The sequence below is a fragment of the Erpetoichthys calabaricus genome, chromosome 5, assembly GCF_900747795.2.
Source record: "Erpetoichthys calabaricus chromosome 5, fErpCal1.3, whole genome shotgun sequence".
NCBI classification, from domain to species: domain Eukaryota; kingdom Metazoa; phylum Chordata; class Cladistia; order Polypteriformes; family Polypteridae; genus Erpetoichthys; species Erpetoichthys calabaricus.
Window position 1 is genome coordinate 233,853,819 of NC_041398.2, and position 18,684 is coordinate 233,872,502.

Below are 18,684 nucleotides of genomic sequence, written 5' to 3' on the forward strand. Positions count from 1 at the left end.
AGTTTCAACCTCTGCAGAGCTATCAGGCTTTGTGTGTTTTACGTCAAGAAAGGTGACATGACAGAAATAAAAAGAACAGCAGTAACACCTGTCAACCGTCAAGCAATTTGCAGAAGGTGATTACATAATATGAAGAAGAAGAATAACACCACTGGCATCAGCTGCATGGCAACCTGCTGGTACTTGCGAACAACTGGGGCTACAATCTGGATCTTGAGAGGACCAGCCTGTGTGTTTCCTGATAGGATAGGATCAGATAAAGGTAAGGTAAGGTAAGGTAAGGTAAGGTAAGGTAAGGTAAATAGCTTTATTAATCCCAATGGGAAATTCACTAAAATAATAAGAAAAATTTCAAAGAGCAAAAAAGAGCTGTAGAGAAAAGTCAAGCAAAATGACACCTTTTATTGGCTAACTAAAAAGACTACAATATGCAAGCTTTCGAGGCAACACAGGCCTCTTCTTCAGGCAAGATGATTACCTGAAGAAGGGGTCTGAGTTGCTTTGAAAGCTTGCATATTTTAAAAATTTTAGTTAGCCAATAAAAGGTGTCATTTTTCTTGGCTTTTCTCTACATTCATAATGGCTAACACGGTACAACACCCTAGTACTAAAAAAGAGCTGCTAAAGTGTAAAATTCTCAAAACACAAATCTAAGAGCAGAATCCAATAAACAGTAGCAAAACGGAATGAAAAACTATACTCACTATAAACTTCTTCCAAAGTGAATGCACCACTCCTGAGCTCCCATTTTTCCCAGGTTAAATAGCCGGAGAGAAATCTGAAGAGCGATGATGTCAGAGTGGCCGTCTCTTGGGGAACCACCCACGGAGCACATGGAATGAATGTCACTATAAGGTGACAGTACACAATGGTGCAAAAATACATAAAATTATGGCAAAATTAACAAAATACATAAATTCAGCCTGATATATAATAGTAGCCTGTAACGTTTTTGTCACCCCCAATGTTTATTACAATTCAGCACCCACAGTCATGTTAATCTTTATGCTGAATGCTTTCATACCCTAAAGCACAGGTGTCTATCTCTGGTCCTGGAGGGCCACAGTGTCTGCAGGTTTTCATTCTAACCATCTTCTCCATCAGTGACCAGTTTTTGCTAATTAACTTCTTTTGCTTTAGTTTTAATTAACTTGACTCAGGCCCCTTAGTTTGTCTATTTTTCTTTAATTTGCAGCCAAACAATAATGAGACACAAAACAAGCCACCACATGACCGGCTCACCTGTGCTCATCACACAATATCTGAAAATAAAGAAAGGTGAAGGTCTTGGTAAGGTTCATCTCTCAGGTCACCAAACCATTTTGATGATGTTCTTAGGAAAAACAGAAAATCAATTTTAGAAATGTCTGCTGTGGCAGAATAAGAGCAGCAACAAGCCATAGAATTAAATAACGGGTTTAATTAACAGTAACAATCGGCGTCTCATTTCTGTTTTGCTGTTATTTAATGAAGAAATGAATAAATTCATAGGACTGAATCCTTAAAAATAGGGATATTAAAATGAAGGGAAAAGGAGTTAATTAGCAGTAATGACTGGTCACTGATTAGGAAAAGGGTTAGAATGAAAACCTGCAGCCACTGCGGCCCTCCAGGCCCAGAGTTCGACACCCTTGCCCTAAAGAGAGGATATACAATAATAAGATATTGAATCTGGCATCATGTAGTGCCAGCTTGCAATGAAACAACTTCAGTCTTTGTTGGTTGATGGAAACACTCTTAACTTAAATTATTATCCTTTAAACATTGACTGCTGGATCATTTATTACCAGGATGCTGCAGTATTGGTCTATGCATATATGATAAACAATGAACTCTATCAAAACTTATAAAAAATGTATAGAAATTATTAGAAAGCAAAGGTTTTATTATCAACAGTAACACAAAACAAGAGAAACGTACTTAAGGACTGGATCATTTGTTATACCAACATCGCCAGAGATTCTCCAACAATCTGTAAAGTGAAAAACTAAATTCATAAATGTTAAGAAACTGTTAATTACTTTATTTTAACCAGTAACATGACTAAAGGTTTCTTACTACTCAAAGCGCTCAGCAATTGCAGGTTAAGGGCCTTGCTCAAGGGCCCAACAGAGCAGAGTCCCTATTGGCATTTACGCGATTCGAACCGGCAACCTTCCAATTGCCAGTGCAGATCCCTAGCCACAGAGCCACTGGAACCACAGAAAGTTGGTACATCGATTATACGTCTCATCTGTATGACGGTGCCATTTTTAGAACATAGTGTCCCCATCATTGCACTGGGGCATTGGGATCCAAACTCAGACCACAGGGTAAGCGCCCCCTACTGGCCTCTTCCAGCAGCTGCCATCCAAGTACTGGCCAGGCCCAAACATACTTAGCTGCAGGTGGATGACCTTTTCTGAAGTGCTCAATGAGACACGTCACGTTCAAACTGTTAAAGGTGCTTAAAACTATAATAAATAGCATTTCAACCTGTAGAGAGCACATGAAACCAAATAATTAAATTAAAAAGAACACACACACAATAAAAAATATTTTCTTTATTTTGTAACAATTCTTTTAATTTTTCAGTTTTGGTCGCTGACATCATACAAAGTTAAAGTGCAGTCGTTTAATTTGCTTGTTATGCTATAAATGTTTCAAGGCTCATGAGACGCACTTAAGGACTGGATCATTTGTTATACCAACATCGCCAGAGATTCTCCAACAATCTGTAAAGTGAAAAACTAAAACGCCTGGTAACGGTTTACTATTTAACATCACACGTCTTTCCATTGAAAGGTGAACCGCCTTCCACTAAAAAGTGGAAATAAAGCACAATATGACTCAAGGAAGACATTCTCAAGTTGTCTTTTTTCCTACTATCAGAACGGTTGTATTTTTCTTGCTATATACAGCAGTTTTCCAAAAAAAAAAAAGTATTTTCTATTGCACATTTTTGCAACTTTACTATTCAAAGCTACAGCTAATGCCAAGATAAAATAATAGGTGACCAACGTTTAATACCTGCTACACTGTAGCCATAAACACCATTTTAATGTAAGATATGGCAGAAAACTGTAAACCACACTGCTTATTGGTACACCGAGGATGTCTTTTATAAAGGCGTCAAGGGATTTAAACAATTAAATTACATATGTGCACAAGTATTATAGTTTAAATGAAGATACAACTTTTGCAGCTCGGTGATATCGACTTCATGCAAACATAACAGTATTTTAGACATGAAGCGTTGATATTTTTTTCTAATCCCTTTATCCAATTAGACTCCACAGATAAAAAGGATAAAAAGTGAATATTATTTCAAAATTTAATGAAGCATGAATTAGCTATTTTAATCTTCTAAACCCTTTTGCTTTGGCTTTTAAAAACTGAATTATAACTGAGCTGATTTATAAACAACAGCGGGGGAAAAAAGGGATTGTGGTGTGTGCTGCCATCTGAAGGAGAAGCGCGGAGCTTAGAGCTTTGAAAATGCAGTCGTTAGGGCACCAGCCAACACAATGCAGAAGGCTAAAATCAAAATGAGGTAGTTTCGAATGCCCTACAAAGAAAGAAAAACAAAATTTTTGTAACATCTATGTAAGAAAATGGCTTACATATTCAACAGTAGTACATAAGAAAAGGCATTATATGCAATACATTACACAGTATATTCAAATAGCTCTGAGGTTGTAATTAAAAAGCTAAAGACAGACAAAGAGGGAAGGTGCGATATAATATGCTAATACAGGGGTTCTCAAACTCACTCCTGGGGACCCCCTGTGGCTGCAGGTTTTTGTTCCAATCAGATTCCTAATCAGTGACAACGCCTGATAGCACTGATCTCATTTAATTAGCTGATATTTTTTTTCGCTTATTCTACATTCAGAAAAGCACAGTAGCATGATTTTTACATTTATAAGATTTAGCAATATTTCCATTTTTGCTATAGATTTAAATGCTTAACTCACTTTTCGTTGATTTCATTATATTTTACCCTTTCTCTGTGCAGTTTGCTCCCTTCATTGTATCTTAGTAATGACAATTAAAAATGAGCAGAGCAGACACCCAGGCAAGCAACACTGAAAAATTAAAGGCTGCAACTACTTTAGCGTAAGACCCACTAATTAGTAAATAATGAGTTAATTAAACAATTAGAACACCTGGAAATGTAGAATAAAAATAATGTTAAAAAGAAGAAAAATACATTATTCCCATATAACTGCTTGGTATATTTTAATTTTTTTTTCTTCATTTTTATCAAACTTAGTTTTCTAATTTCTATATTGTTCCCAAAACACAGAACTTGGGAAATAACAGTTCACTTAATTAGCCCATGAGTCCAATTAGAAACAGAAGCTGGTTGGAACAAAAACCTGCAGCCATAGTGGGTCCCCATGACCAAGTTTGTGAAGCACTATGCTAATAAGAAGACAGATAGATTTGAAAGGTGAAATACACAACACAGATAGTCTCACTAATAAGCACTAGATAGATAGGCAGATAGCAGAACAGAGATATTACACATTTTAGTGATAAATGGAGTATGGGGAAACAGGGGACTCTAAATTAGCCTCCTACAGTGGTGTGAAAAACTATTTGCCCCCTTCCTGATTTCTTATTCTTTTGCATGTTTGTCACACAAAATGTTTCTGATCATCAAACACATTTAACCATTAGTCAAATATAACACAAGTAAACACAAAATGCAGTTTGTAAATGGTGGTTTTTATTATTTAGGGAGAAAAAAAAATCCAAACCTACATGGCCCTGTGTGAAAAAGTAATTGCCCCCTGAACCTAATAACTGGTTGGGCCACCCTTAGCAGCAATAACTGCAATCAAGCGTTTGCGATAACTTGCAATGAGTCTATTACAGCGCTCTGGAGGAATTTTGGCCCACTCATCTTTGCAAAATTGTTGTAATTCAGCTTTATTTGAGGGGTTTCTAGCATGAACCGCCTTTTTAAGGTCATGCCATAGCATCTCAATTGGATTCAGGTCAGGACTTTGACTAGGCCACTCCAAAGTCTTCATTTTGTTTTTCTTCAGCCATTCAGAGGTGGATTTGCTGGTGTGTTTTGGGTCATTGTCCTGTTGCAGCACCCAAGATCGCTTCAGCTTGAGTTGACGAACAGATGGCCGGACATTCTCCTTCAGGATTTTTTGGTAAACAGTAGAATTCATGGTTCCATCTATCACAGCAAGCCTTCCAGGTCCTGAAGCAGCAAAACAACCCCAGACCATCACACTACCACCACCATATTTTACTGTTGGTATGATGTTCTTTTTCTGAAATGCTGTGTTCCTTTTACGCCAGATGTAACGGGACATTTGCCTTCCAAAAAGTTCAACTTTTGTCTCATCAGTCCACAAGGTATTTTCCCAAAAGTCTTGGCAATCATTGAGATGTTTCTTAGCAAAACTGAGACGAGCCCTAATGTTCTTTTTGCTTAACAGTGGTTTGCGTCTTGGAAATCTGCCATGCAGGCCGTTTTTGCCCAGTCTCTTTCTTATGGTGGAGTCGTGAACACTGACCTTAATTGAGGCAAGTGAGGCCTGCAGTTCTTTAGACGTTGTCCTGGGGTCTTTTGTGACCTCTCGGATGAGTCGTCTCTGCGCTCTTGGGGTAATTTTGGTCGGCTGGCCACTCCTGGGAAGGTTCACCACTGTTCCATGTTTTTGCCATTTGTGGATAATGGCTCTCACTGTGGTTCGCTGGAGTCCCAAAGCTTTAGAAATGGCTTTATAACCTTTACCAGACTGATAGATCTCAATTACTTCTGTTCTCATTTGTTCCTGAATTTCTTTGGATCTTGGCATGATGTCTAGCTTTTGAGGTGCTTTTGGTCTACTTCTCTGTGTCAGGCAGCTCCTATTTAAGTGATTTCTTGATTGAAACAGGTGTGGCAGTAATCAGGCCTGGGGGTGGCTACGGAAATTGAACTCAGGTGTGATACACCACAGTTAGGTTATTTTTTAACAAGGGGGCAATTACTTTTTCACACAGGGCCATGTAGGTTTGGATTTTTTTTCTCCCTAAATAATAAAAACCATCATTTAAAAACTGCATTTTGTGTTTACTTGTGTTATATTTGACTAATGGTTAAATGTGTTTGATGATCAGAAACATTTTGTGTGACAAACATGCAAAAGAATAAGAAATCAGGAAGGGGGCAAATAGTTTTTCACACCACTGTATGTGTGTGACCATATGGCATATAACAGTAACTGGCTAGGGCTGTTACCCGCCTTGCATTTGGTCCTACCAGCATTGACTCCAGACGCCTAAAACCCCAACATGGAATAAGCAGGTTTAAGAATGTGTGTATGTAGGAAAAAGACTTGAAAGGCAGAATAAACAGTGCAGTATACAAAATATACAGCTCCTAGTCACCATAACTCTAAAGACAGAGAGATAAGGAAGGTGCTACATGATAGATAGATAGATAGATAGATAGATAGATAGATAGATAGATAGATAGATAGATAGATAGATAGATAGATAGATAGATAGATAGATAGATAGATAGATAGATAGATAGATAGATAGATAGATAGATGAAAGGCACTATATACTGAGATACATAGATAGATGCATATTTTACACTACATAGTATCTAAAAGAAGTATTCACCCCTTTGGAAGTTTAATTTTTTTAAATATTGAGTTAAACTGGATTTTATATGGCAAATTTTCACTCTGATCAACAGCAAGAGACTCCTTAATGTCAAAGTGAGAACAGAGTTTATCAAATTGATTTAAATTAACTACAAATATAATACATAAAATAATCGATTGTGCAAGTATTCAGCTCCTCCAAGTCAGTATTTAGTAGATATACCTTTGGCAACCATGCCAGCTTTGAATCTGTATGGGCAGGTCTCTCTTAATCAACTCTGTTAATCCTCTTAATTCTCCTGTTCTGCAAAACTCTTCAAGCTCTGCCAGGTGTCATGGGGATCATGAGTGAACAGCCACTAATAAATTGTGATCTGCTCTTTGTGTCGGTCACTCCAGGAATGTAACATGGTTATTTATAAGACACTCCTGTGTAGCTCTGCCTTTATGCTTGGGGTCGTCGTCTTGCTGGAAAACAAGTGTTTTCCTAAGGCGCAGGTTCCTTGTGCACTTTATCAGTTTTCTTCTAGGATTTTCTCATATTTTGCTGCATTCATTTTAACTTCACAATCCTTCCAGGGCCTGCTGCAGAGAAGTACACCCCCACACAGGGTGGTATGGTTTTCATAATGTGCAGTGCAAGATGGCATTTAGTCTCGACAGCCAAAAACTTAAATTTTGGCCTCGTCAGACTGTAGAACCTTTTCCTGCTGACTTCATAGTCTTCCATGTGATTTTGGCAAATTCTGTGTTTTTTTTTTTTTTTTTTAATATTTTTTACTTTTTTTTAAAAAATCTATTAATAAAATTTAAAAACTCTTTGCCACTCTCTCATAAAGCTGCAACAGGTGAAACACCAAGGCAACAGTTATTGTCTGAATAGTCTCTCCAATCTCCTTCAGAGTTATCATTATTCCATTTGTGGTCTCCCTCACTAGTATTCTTCTTGCAAGTTCACTCAGTTTTTTGTGGACGGCCTGCTCTAGTCAGATTTACACCTCTGCCACACTCTTTCCATTTCTTAATGATTGATTTAACTAGACTCTGAGGAATATTCTGTGACTTGGATATCCACGCTCCGACTTATACTTTTCAGTCAGTTGTTCATGGAATTGCTTGAAGTGTTCTTTTGTCTTTATTGTTTAGGTTAGGTCAACATTCTGACACATCACAAATTGAACCTCCAGATACAGGAGTGTTTCTAGACTACAAACATTTAAACATCAGAGAGATGATCTCCATTGAACTAATTCTGTGACTTCTAAACCAATGATGTTGGTGATGTGATGTTTTAGGGGTGTCAAATTAAAGGAGGGGAAAACTAAAAAGAACAATTACTTTGTGTTTTGTATTTGTTATTAATTTAGACTACTGTGCAGTGATCGGTTTTCATTCTGACATCTTTTTCTGTTGATCTATATCAAAAAGCAAAATTAAATACATTGTGATTCAATGTTGCATAATAATAAAATGTGAAAATTTCCAATTCATAGCATTGTAGATAAGCTAATTTCTGTAGCTGTCTCCAGAGAGAGTGGGGGAAGACACATGGATAGATATAAATGTCATTAGAGATAGAACGCTATACTCTAGATACTAGATATGAAGGTAACTCTGTAACAAACAGAGAGATGGCATATTAAAGGTCCACATACAGTACTTTACCAAAACCAAAGGGAAATTGCATTGTTATCGTTTTAAAATACTTAATTATCAGATATTGGCACCTTATATTTGTTTAGGAAACAAAGCTGTGTACACTGAGATAGACATTGGACTTGCGCCTTATTATACTAAACTTGACGAATTCTGTAGAATGCATTTAGAGCACTCAAAGATAAAACACAACTTACTTTTACTTCCTTAAACACTAACACTCCCCACATGGCAGCAATGAGTCCAGGACCCTAACAGAAAGAAAGAAAATTTTTATCAGTCAAGTCTTACCCCACAAATGTGTTCTGTTTCACTGTGGATCTTCAGAAAACCATTTATGTAAAAACTACAGTGCCCACTATATTGTTTGGGGCAAAGACACTTTTTTCCTTGATTTCCCCCTCTGCTCCACAGCTTACAATTGCAAATTTAAACAATTCAGATGTGATTAAAGTGCACATTGTAGACTTTCATTTCAGGGGATTTGAATAAATTTCGGTCACACTATGTGGAAATGACATTTTTTTTTTTTTTAAACACGGTTCCCCCATTTCTGGGCACCTTAATATTTGTGGCAATTGGCATTACAGGTGTTTGTGATTCTCTACACTTTGGAGTTTGTAGTTGCCATTGTTCAACATAAGAACAAGAAATTTGCCAATGAAAATCAAAGAAGCCATAATATGTCTAAAAAACAAGAATAAAACCATTACAGACATCGGTAGAGCCTTAGAATTACCTAAATAAACTATCTTGATTATCACTACGAAGAAACAGCACACTGGAAAGCTCAGTAATCAGAAAGGGATTGATAGGCCAAAGAAGACCTCAACTGCCAGTGACAGAAGAATCCTCACTATGGTAAAGAAAAAGCTCCAAACGGCTGTCCGACAGATCAGAAACAGACTTCAGAAGGCAGATATGGATGTGTCAGAGACGACTATCCACAGATGACTTCATGAACAGAAATACAGAGGCCACACCGCAAGATGCAAACCACTAGTCAGCCACAAAAACAGGATGGACAGATTACAGTTTGATGAAAAAGTACTTGTAAGAGCATGCAGAATTCTGGAAAAAAGTTTTGTGGACTGATGAGACAAAGATGAGATGAAAATAAACTGCCCAAGATCCAAATCATTCCAACTCATCTGTTAAACATGTTGCTGGGGGTGCTATGGCTGCCACAGGTCCTAGCACAGTTATCTTCATTGATGATGGAACTACTGACGGGAGTTGCACAAAGAATTCAAAGCTAAAAAATGAACAATTCTTGAATGTCCAAGCCAGTCGCCTGATTTCAATCCAAGTGAGCAGGCGTTCCATATGCTAAAGAGAATACTTAAGGGGACAAGCCCCTGAAACAAGCAGGAGTTGAAAATGGCTGCACAAAGAGGCTTGGCAGAGCATCATTGGAGGAAATCCTCAGCACCTGGTGATGTCAGTGAATTGCAGACTTCAAGCAATCATTGACGGGAAGGAATATGTGACAAAAGTCTTTAATAGACCTGCCATTGATGTGTCCAAAAATTATGGTGTACTGAAATGGGGGGAACCCTACAGAAAAAGTGTTGTCATTTCTACACGGTGTGACCAAAATGTATGCTAACACCCTTAAATGAAAGTCTGCCATGTACACTTTGTAATCACATCTGAATTGTTTGATTTGTAATTTCAAACTGTGGAACAGAGGTGTATATCAAAGAAAAACATGTCTTTGTCACAAACATTATGGAGGGCACTAAAGATCACCTAATAAATACAGTTCACAGATCCACTACAAATTAGCTCTCTAATTACTTCCAGACATCAAAGCAGTTAAACAGATGGATACTTCAAAGAAAAATACTGGATTTATTGATGTTTTCTTCCAGCAAATCAATATCATCTATGTGCACACAACATTCAATTGGCAAGGATACCCGAGTATGTTGTATTTTACATAAACCTTTTTGTGAATATTTGATCTCTTTTTACATATCATAGGTACAACAAAGAGAAGCTGGTCTTTTTTGAAACATCTGTTCAAAGGACTTTATAATAAACCGATTAATGTTTGCTTTAGAGAGATTTTACCATAGACTAGATGTCAGTCCATCACTGGGCACACATGCAGTGACAGAATTTTTTTGTAGATTTACTAGGGAGCTTTGCCCCCTGCTCGCTTCAGTCGCCAACCCTCCTGGCCTGCGCTACATGCCACCCACTTCGCGTCTCTGCCACTTGCATATGTGGATTTCACTTTCACCGAACAACAAATCTTTTAATTCTCGCGGATACGCTGAGTTTGCAATGAAATCACAGTGCTTTGGGGGCATACTGTATTTAGGGTTTAAACTATAAAAATAGGCATATAAAAGGCATTTTTTAACCACATACAAAAGTCGTGGTTTTTCACAATTCACGGGTGCTCTAGGAGCGTAACCCCCATGAATTTTGGGGGTGTACTGTACTGAATTTCTTTCTTCTTCAATGTTTCAGTTCAGAAATGCCAAAATAGAAACTGAGACTTGCTTTTTTGACCTGCACTGTTAAGCTGTGCTTGAAACTGTTATAATGTGGCACCTATGATCACGCAAGCTGGTGACCCACAGAAACGTGTCTTCTGATTGGCTTGTGACTTTGGCTCTGCCAGATGTCCTCCTATCAGAGTTTCTTCCAGTTTCCAGTTGCCTTTGGATTGTGTAGGACACCACTGTACTCAATGACACTTTGATTTATTTTGCAAGTTCTCTAAACGAAAGGCCTACATACACTTCTAACGGTAATAATGCTCTGTCTCATTTCATTTGTTAATCGCCATTTTCTTGTCATTATCATTGGAATATTGTCCAAACAGTACTGCAAAGGGTGTAGTAACACAGCTTTAAGACAGACAGAGAGTTTTTAAGTAATCAATAGAAGTTGGGACACCTGTGCAAACTGTTTGCTTCAACTTGCAAGACCTTCATTTACTTTAATTGCTGCAGAACATCTGTAGGTTTTAATTAATTAAATGTTCCCTGAAGAAGGCCCATTTGTAATATTTTGACCATTCTTTTCAGTTTTTGCTAACCTAAACTTTACATTTAAATCTCTGGCAGTTTACTCCTTACTTTTTCACCATTTCAAATGATTAAATATGAAGAAAAACCAAGGTGTTCAAAAACCTGTGACCAGTGTTGTACATATGATCTCATTTTAAGGTCACTACCCAAGGTAAGGGCAGTAAGACAGGGGGTGAGGAAGGTAAATTGAGTGACCAGGAGACAAAGTGAGAACTGCTGTTTGCCTGGATTGGGATCTGGCTGATAAAATGATGTAAGCATCTAGTTAGAGGATGCTTCTTCGTTGCCTTACACAGGAGATGTGCCAAACAAGTCACAATGTGAGGGAACATCAAGGCAAACAGTAAACTATCCTGACATATGTTATAGTAATCATCTGTATAGTGTATAGCTGTCTAAACAATAGTGTTGATCAGTGAATTTGCTGCATATGCACTTGTTTGTCGATTATTGTTTACTGAGAATTTGGGTTGTTGGGGAGAACTTTTTTCCCCCAGCGCCCCATAATGCTTTGCGAGGCACCAGTGCGACATCCCCCACAGCTGTAACAGTCAATGGATGAGACTGCCACCGTGGTATCTGGTGCCGATCATTTGCATTACAGACTCTGTGGGACTTAGTGGTGGAACAGATAAGTAAATAATGCAGGCTCTCAACATTTTATTTTTATGAATCATATACAGAATAAATAACAAGTTATCTCAGCTTGTCGCCAAGTGTCGATCTTTGAGTTCTATGTCAGTATAAGAGAAAGAGATGCGTGCCCTAATTAGCATAATTAGCCATGTGGAGATTATAAACAAACCTTGAAAGAGCCGGACGCAAACACAAACATCGGAGACTCTATGAAATAATTTTTGAACAGAAGAAAAAGTGCAAAGCATCAGCACAGACAGTTTGGAGAACCTTCAGTGCGACTTCATAAACAGAAAGAGCTAGCGGCTTCAACCATAAAACGGTACTTTGAATTTTCTGCCTTTAAAAGACCTACATATTTTTTCAGACTTTTGACTACGATTTCGGCATTTCTGCTTTGCTTTGACAAAATATATGATTGTGCGTCTCTGACTACGATCTTTCTACTTTGATCTTACAGAGGCACAGTGGTGCACTGGCTGGCACTGCTGCCGCATAGCTCAGGTCACCTTTTTGGCCACAATAATTGGCCCAATATAGTTGGCAGACGGGTCCCTAGGCCTCAGGGACACTTCAAAGATGATTGCACCATTATAGTCCAATCAAATCTGGTTTACTTAGTCCTTCCCCATCGACTTCAATGCATTTTGCTAAGTTTGCCAATATTCGCACTTTGATTTCTCTGAACTTGAGGCGAAATACTAAACATCACTACTAAACAATATAATCCTGGACTGTTTCTTTTTTATATTAATACACCTACTGGTTCATGTTACTTGACAAACCAAACATTTCATGGAGCACTATAACAAAAAAGCCTTCTTACCGCAGTGATAATAGGGAAGCTGACAACAGCGCTGAGGTAGTTGTTGGCCAAGAACCAGCAGCAATTTGCTACTGCCCATAACACCCCGGAGACAACAGCTGAAAAACAAATAAAAATAATAATTTTCTGTGAATGTTTAATGATTGTTATTTGACATTTGTTAGAGCTCAACAATTAAGCAATAGCAACTCTGGCAATCACTTTGAGAAGATTGTAGAGTTGAAAATGTAACCAATTAAAGGGGATTCAGAAAGTATTCAGACCGCTTCACTTTCTACAAATTTTACTGTGTTTAATTTTAAATGAATAAATCTGTCAGTTTATGTCCATCAATTTATAATCAATAACTCATAATAATAAAGTAAAAACATGTTTTCAGAAAACTTTGCAAATGTATTACCAATCATCCATAAGCGCTGTACACCCGTTCAATATTACAGCCTTCTTTCCAAGGACGGCAGAATGTGATGATACAGCCAGTGGAATTACATGTACTGCTCTTAAATACGTTTCTATCATACTTGTTCACTCGTGATCCTATATCGTTTATTACAATAGAAATGTGTGCATTTGTCTATTATCTTCAGTTAGTGTATTCTGGTTTTATGTAAATCTATCTTCTTCTCTAATTAACAATTACCAGATATTTTACCAGGAGTTTTGTTTTTATTACAATACAACTGATCATATAATACATTTTTGGTTCCGCAACTGCTGTATAATGTATTCTTTTTGATATACATCACATGAAATTATATTAGAAAAGAATACACTAGTTTTACAATACAATTGCATTTCCTTTGTATTTCTTTTCAATGCCTTAGTGTACTTATTCATCAGTAATTGCAGGCAAGACACCGGGACAAAGGGTTTTTGGAACTTGTACAAGTTAGCTTTTTTCAATTTTATTCTGACAGTCATGTTTACGCTCTCTCCTCATTATCTGACCCTAACTAAAAGCGTTAGCAATTTATATCCGATCTGACATTGTTCGTTTCAAATAATATTGCATTAGTGTGATGATGTTTTCTGATTGGTACTATTCAGGTCATAAAATGATTTCTTCAAAATGTCACATATATTTGTCGCTTTCTTTTTTTCATCCAGTGCTGCATTGACATCATGCACCAGAAGGCGTGAGCTTATTCAGGACGAGAAGGAGCATGTGGGTGGCCAGTTGCTGTGTGCTATAACATGCATGACCTGGCGGCGATTAAAGCACATGTACTGTACAAGGCATGCATGGGTCCACTGAGCTCATTTCGCAGAGGAACTTCGTTGTCGCTTCTTACAAGAAAAGGCGATGGAAAAAGAAAAAGAGGATGCAGCATCGACAAGCTTCTGTTTCAAGACTGCCGCTTCCCCCAGGAAAGCAAACTGAGTCAGTGTCAGGTGCCCCTTCAATGTAATAGGAACCATAGCATAAAGAGAAATCTGTCCATCTGTATCGTGATTGTGACTGAGAGAATAAAACTGAAAAAAAAAACACTAACTTTTACAAGTACTATAAATTTACACCGGCTGTTACAGACACAAATCAAATGTATGTTTTTATTGTATGATATTAACAATAAGAGCAGCTCACTACTCAAAAATTAGTTTTAATTAATTAAATTTGTGAGGCAGGCAGAATTGAACCAGCGGTTTTTTGATTGCAAAAAATCAGTTCTTACCGCTGTACCATGGAAGCTGTCGTATTGCACTTGTACCTTTTGTGAAAGTGTTTATTTGAATATGAATACCTGGCAACACTGATGGCAAACAATATTAAAACAGAAAAGGGAATAAGAAGGCTAACTACTTATATTAACAAGTCAACCACACAGTGCTAGGTAGGAGAGAGCTCAGCTAAAAAGAATTAAATACTCATGATTAGGGCTGTCAAAGTTAACGCAAGTTAAAATTAGTGCCGTTAACGCAGGTTCTTTTTGACCCTACGAAATTCCCGTAGTTCATGCTGAGCCTACAAACTGAATGCATGCCACTCTAGCCTTCAAGTTATTTCTCGCAGAAGTCACTCCATATTCCTAATTGTTGAACGATGGAAAAAGGTCCATTAAATGGGAAGTTCATTTTCAAAACTTTGCCCGATGACTCACTCAATAAAACTAAGGTTGTGTGTAGTTACTGTCAAGCTGAGTTTAGTTGTCACTGGAGTAGAAGTAGCCTACCGGTACAATATCACATGCAAGCCAAACATTCATTTTACACTAATAGCATTAGCCCAGGTAATATGCGACAGACCACGCTCGACAGTGTTTGTCAGAAACCAATGGACACGCCAACCTCCAGCAAATTAACGGTAGCAATTGCTAAATGGATAGCCACAGCATACAGGCCAATTTACATAGTGGAGGACGAAGGTCTGCGTGAAATAATTTGGATCGCGTCCAGCGACCTAACTTATGAATTACCCTCGAGAGCCACAGTCGTAACTAGGATACACGAGCTATATGACTCAGAGAGGGCAAAACTAGCTAAGGAGTTGGAGATCACAGAGACGGTCGCCCTTACTGGCGACTACTGGACATCACTTGGAAATCATAGCTACCTCGGGCTTACAACCCATTATATCGACGAACAGTGGAAGCTGCATTCACATACTTTGATGGTCATGAAAACATCGGAGAGACATCATGCCGAAACATGCACCGAACATTTTATGAATGTAGCAAAGCAGTGGAACATTGAGAGTAAAGTAAGCACACTCAGTACAGATAGTGCACGAAATTTAATTTCAGCAGCGAGACAGCTGCCTTTCAAACACTTGCCATGCATCGCGCACAGAATTCAATGACTGTCACAGTGTCTCTGTAGAATAGTGCATTTGATGGCGCACTTTCCAAATGCCGAAAAATGGTGGGACACTTCAGGCACAATCCATCAAATACTGCAGAACTTGAGAAACAGCAAGTTGCACATGGCCTGAAGACTGAGACACTTGTACAAGACATACCGACTAGATTGAACTCCACTCTGGAGATGTTGAAGCGTGTGCAAAAAAACGAGCAAACACTAAGAGATGCACTAACCCTACATAAAAGTAACGTGGTCGTGCCAACAAATGCTTAGCTGGAGAAATTTCAGAAGATGGAGGCATTGCTACAGCCCTTCAGGTAATAGTTTTTTTTTTCTTCTAGCAATCTCGCACACTGTCATTGAAAAATGTGCGTCTCCATTAGTGGGAGTGTGGAGGAGGACTGTATTCAAAAATGTCTGGAGCACTATAAAGCAGAGCCTGTCATCAGCATGGAGGATTTCCCCCTAAAGTGGTGGTCCACACTTGCTCTGGTATGCAAAGAGCTAGCTTGCCTTGCTCGCAAGTACTTGGCAACACCTGCCACATCAGTGCTTTGAGAAAGGTTGTTTTCACACTCTGGGCATATTGTGCAGAAAAAATGAGCTGCCTTGTCCTCTGGAAATGTGACCAAACTTGTATGTTTAAGCAACTGGCTTGGTTTAATAAAACAGAAATAGTGTATTATTTATAATAATCCAACCTGCTGCTTCTGCTGAGAAATTAACTTGGCTAACTACATTAACAATTTTGATTTGTATTCTATTTATAAAATCCTGTTTCTGGAGTTTTTGTATGGCTTTTGAGTGAGATTTATTAAGCATTATTGAGAAATACATGGAGACTGCAGTATGAGACTGTATGTCTTAAATATGTCATCTGTTTTACAATATAAGCCCAATTGTTTGTTTTCTATGTTCAGCATTGCACAACCCTAGAGTATGAGTGAATACAGCATCCTCACAGTTGAAGTTTTGCCTTTATTTCCTCTTGTTCCAGTTACCTGAATGCGTGAAGTACATTTATATGCCATTATATTGTGTCCAATCTTCTTAATATGGTCTGATTGCACTTAAAAATCTTTGTGGTAAAATTTAATTTAATATAAAAAATAAATTTGAGGTTAATCACAATTAATTACACAAAGTCATGCGATTAACCGTGATTAAACTTTTTGATCGCTTGACAGCACTACTCATGATACAGGTTGGTATATCTACCTATTCTGAAGTGTGGTACTTTGACTTTTATGAGCAAACATATAAAGGCAGTCTTAGCAGCAAAAGTGAAACTCTTAAGACATACAATTAATAATACTAGGAAGAACTAAATAAAAAAATTAAAAGAATCAGGGCAGAAACTGCAGTAAAACAGCAAACTGAAGAAAAATAACTGAATTGATCTGGTCATATAAATAAAATGGGGTAGAGAAAAAAAACAAAACAAAACAGTAAATGGAAATAAGACCAGACGGTAAGCAGAGTTGGGACAGACTGAGGAGTGTGTACAAAGATAAAACTGAAGAGCTACTAAGGAGGGAAACAATTAAGAGACATAAAGAACTTGGGACCTAGATCAGGGAAAATAGCAGAGGTGGCGTGAACATGAGACCACAACGCTGTGACTATCATAATGGGAAAATAAAAGAAAAAGCCCAGGCACTACCTGTGCAGAGTCTACATGTTTTCCTCATGTCTGCATGCGGTTTTTCCACCATATATGCTGGTTTTACATCCACATCCATATGTTAGGTTAATTAGCATTTTTGTGCCGGCATGTGCAAGTATGTCCTGCAATGCACCATGCAGTCCCTACATTGAAGGATTGAAAGCCAGATGTCCACATGACCGTCATCATCATCTAATTCTTCCACGTGAAGCCTGAAAACCATGAGGACTGATTTAGATCATTTATGTTAGATAGAATGCCCAGTGTGGGCTGGGTGGTCTCATGGCCTTGGGACCCCTGCAGATTTTGTTTTTATTTCCTCTGGCCGTCTAGAGTTTTTTGTTTGTTTGTTTTTTCTGTCCTCCTGGCCATCAGACCTTACTTTATTCTTTGTTACTTAGTACTGCCTAATCTTATTTTTATATTTTTTTTTTATAAACTTTTTTTTCTTCATCTTGTAAAGCACTTTGAGCTACATCATTTGTATGAAAACGTGCTATAGACATGTTGTTGTCCCACTCAGGACTGATTCTTGCCTTGCCTTGTACCCCATGCTTCTGAGAATGGTATCAGCTCCACATGACTCTGAATTAGGCTGAATGGATTTTAAAATGGATGGAGAGATGAACTGTATTCAACTAGTGCATGCCACTCTTTTGTTCTCCTGATGTTTCCATAGATTTCTGACCCGGAGATTAAAAAAATGTATTAGATCACTTGGTGCCTTCTAAATAGTGCAAAAACCACAACAGTTTCACATAGTACCCAGCATGCATTCCTGCCATGAACCTTCTCATGCCAGGAATTCAAGAACCATGTGGTCCTAAGCATAGGACCAACAAATTAAAAATTGGATAACTAGCTTGAAGACACAATATGCTGCAATGTAGGTCCTGAATTATAAGATCTAAATCAGAAAAGACGCCTCAGGATGTTCTTACAATACTACTTACCTGGTAATATTGCCTTGGGGTAGACTTTGGGTTTATTCTTCATTGCCGCACAGTATATTAAAAAATATACAGAGCTAGTAAGAAATATCCCACAGAACTGGGCAAAAACATAATCAAGGTCTGGAAAGACACAACATAAATACTGTTAAAATTCAAAACTGAACAGAGATGTACAATTACTATATTCTGAAACCCCATGCTTTAAAACAGTTCTTAAAAAGGTCCAAACTCATAGAAATCAATACAACTGAAAATGTCTAATTTGAACACAACAGTTATGTAATTTTAAGTTATCTGTTCCTATTTTTTTTTAGAAAATCAATACTACACTAACTTACCAATGAAGTTATTGGAAAATGCTACAGATAAAGACAGTGCAAGGAAATTGGACACATTTCTAAATTAAGGTGTACAAAAATGCTCCAAGCAATATTCTGCTTGAATGGTTATTACAACTTAGAATCATCTTAAGTCCTGGAAGCCATGCAGTGAATTA

General features: G+C 37.8%; 1 protein-coding gene across 1 annotated transcript in view; it reads right to left on the reverse strand.

The window, feature by feature from the left end:
• Window positions 1-2,523: 2,523 nt before the first annotated feature.
• LOC114652319 (transmembrane protein 144-like) overlaps window positions 2,524-18,684 on the reverse strand; it is a 65,593-nt gene continuing 49,432 nt past the window's right edge. Inside the window, exons 9-12 of the mRNA XM_028802660.2 lie at window positions 18,189-18,308; window positions 12,771-12,868; window positions 8,459-8,512; window positions 2,524-3,547 (exon numbers count right to left, since the gene is read on the reverse strand). Coding sequence (XP_028658493.1) covers window positions 3,464-3,547; window positions 8,459-8,512; window positions 12,771-12,868; window positions 18,189-18,308 — 356 coding nt within the window. The 3' untranslated portion in view covers window positions 2,524-3,463. The remainder of the gene's footprint in view (window positions 3,548-8,458; window positions 8,513-12,770; window positions 12,869-18,188; window positions 18,309-18,684) is intronic.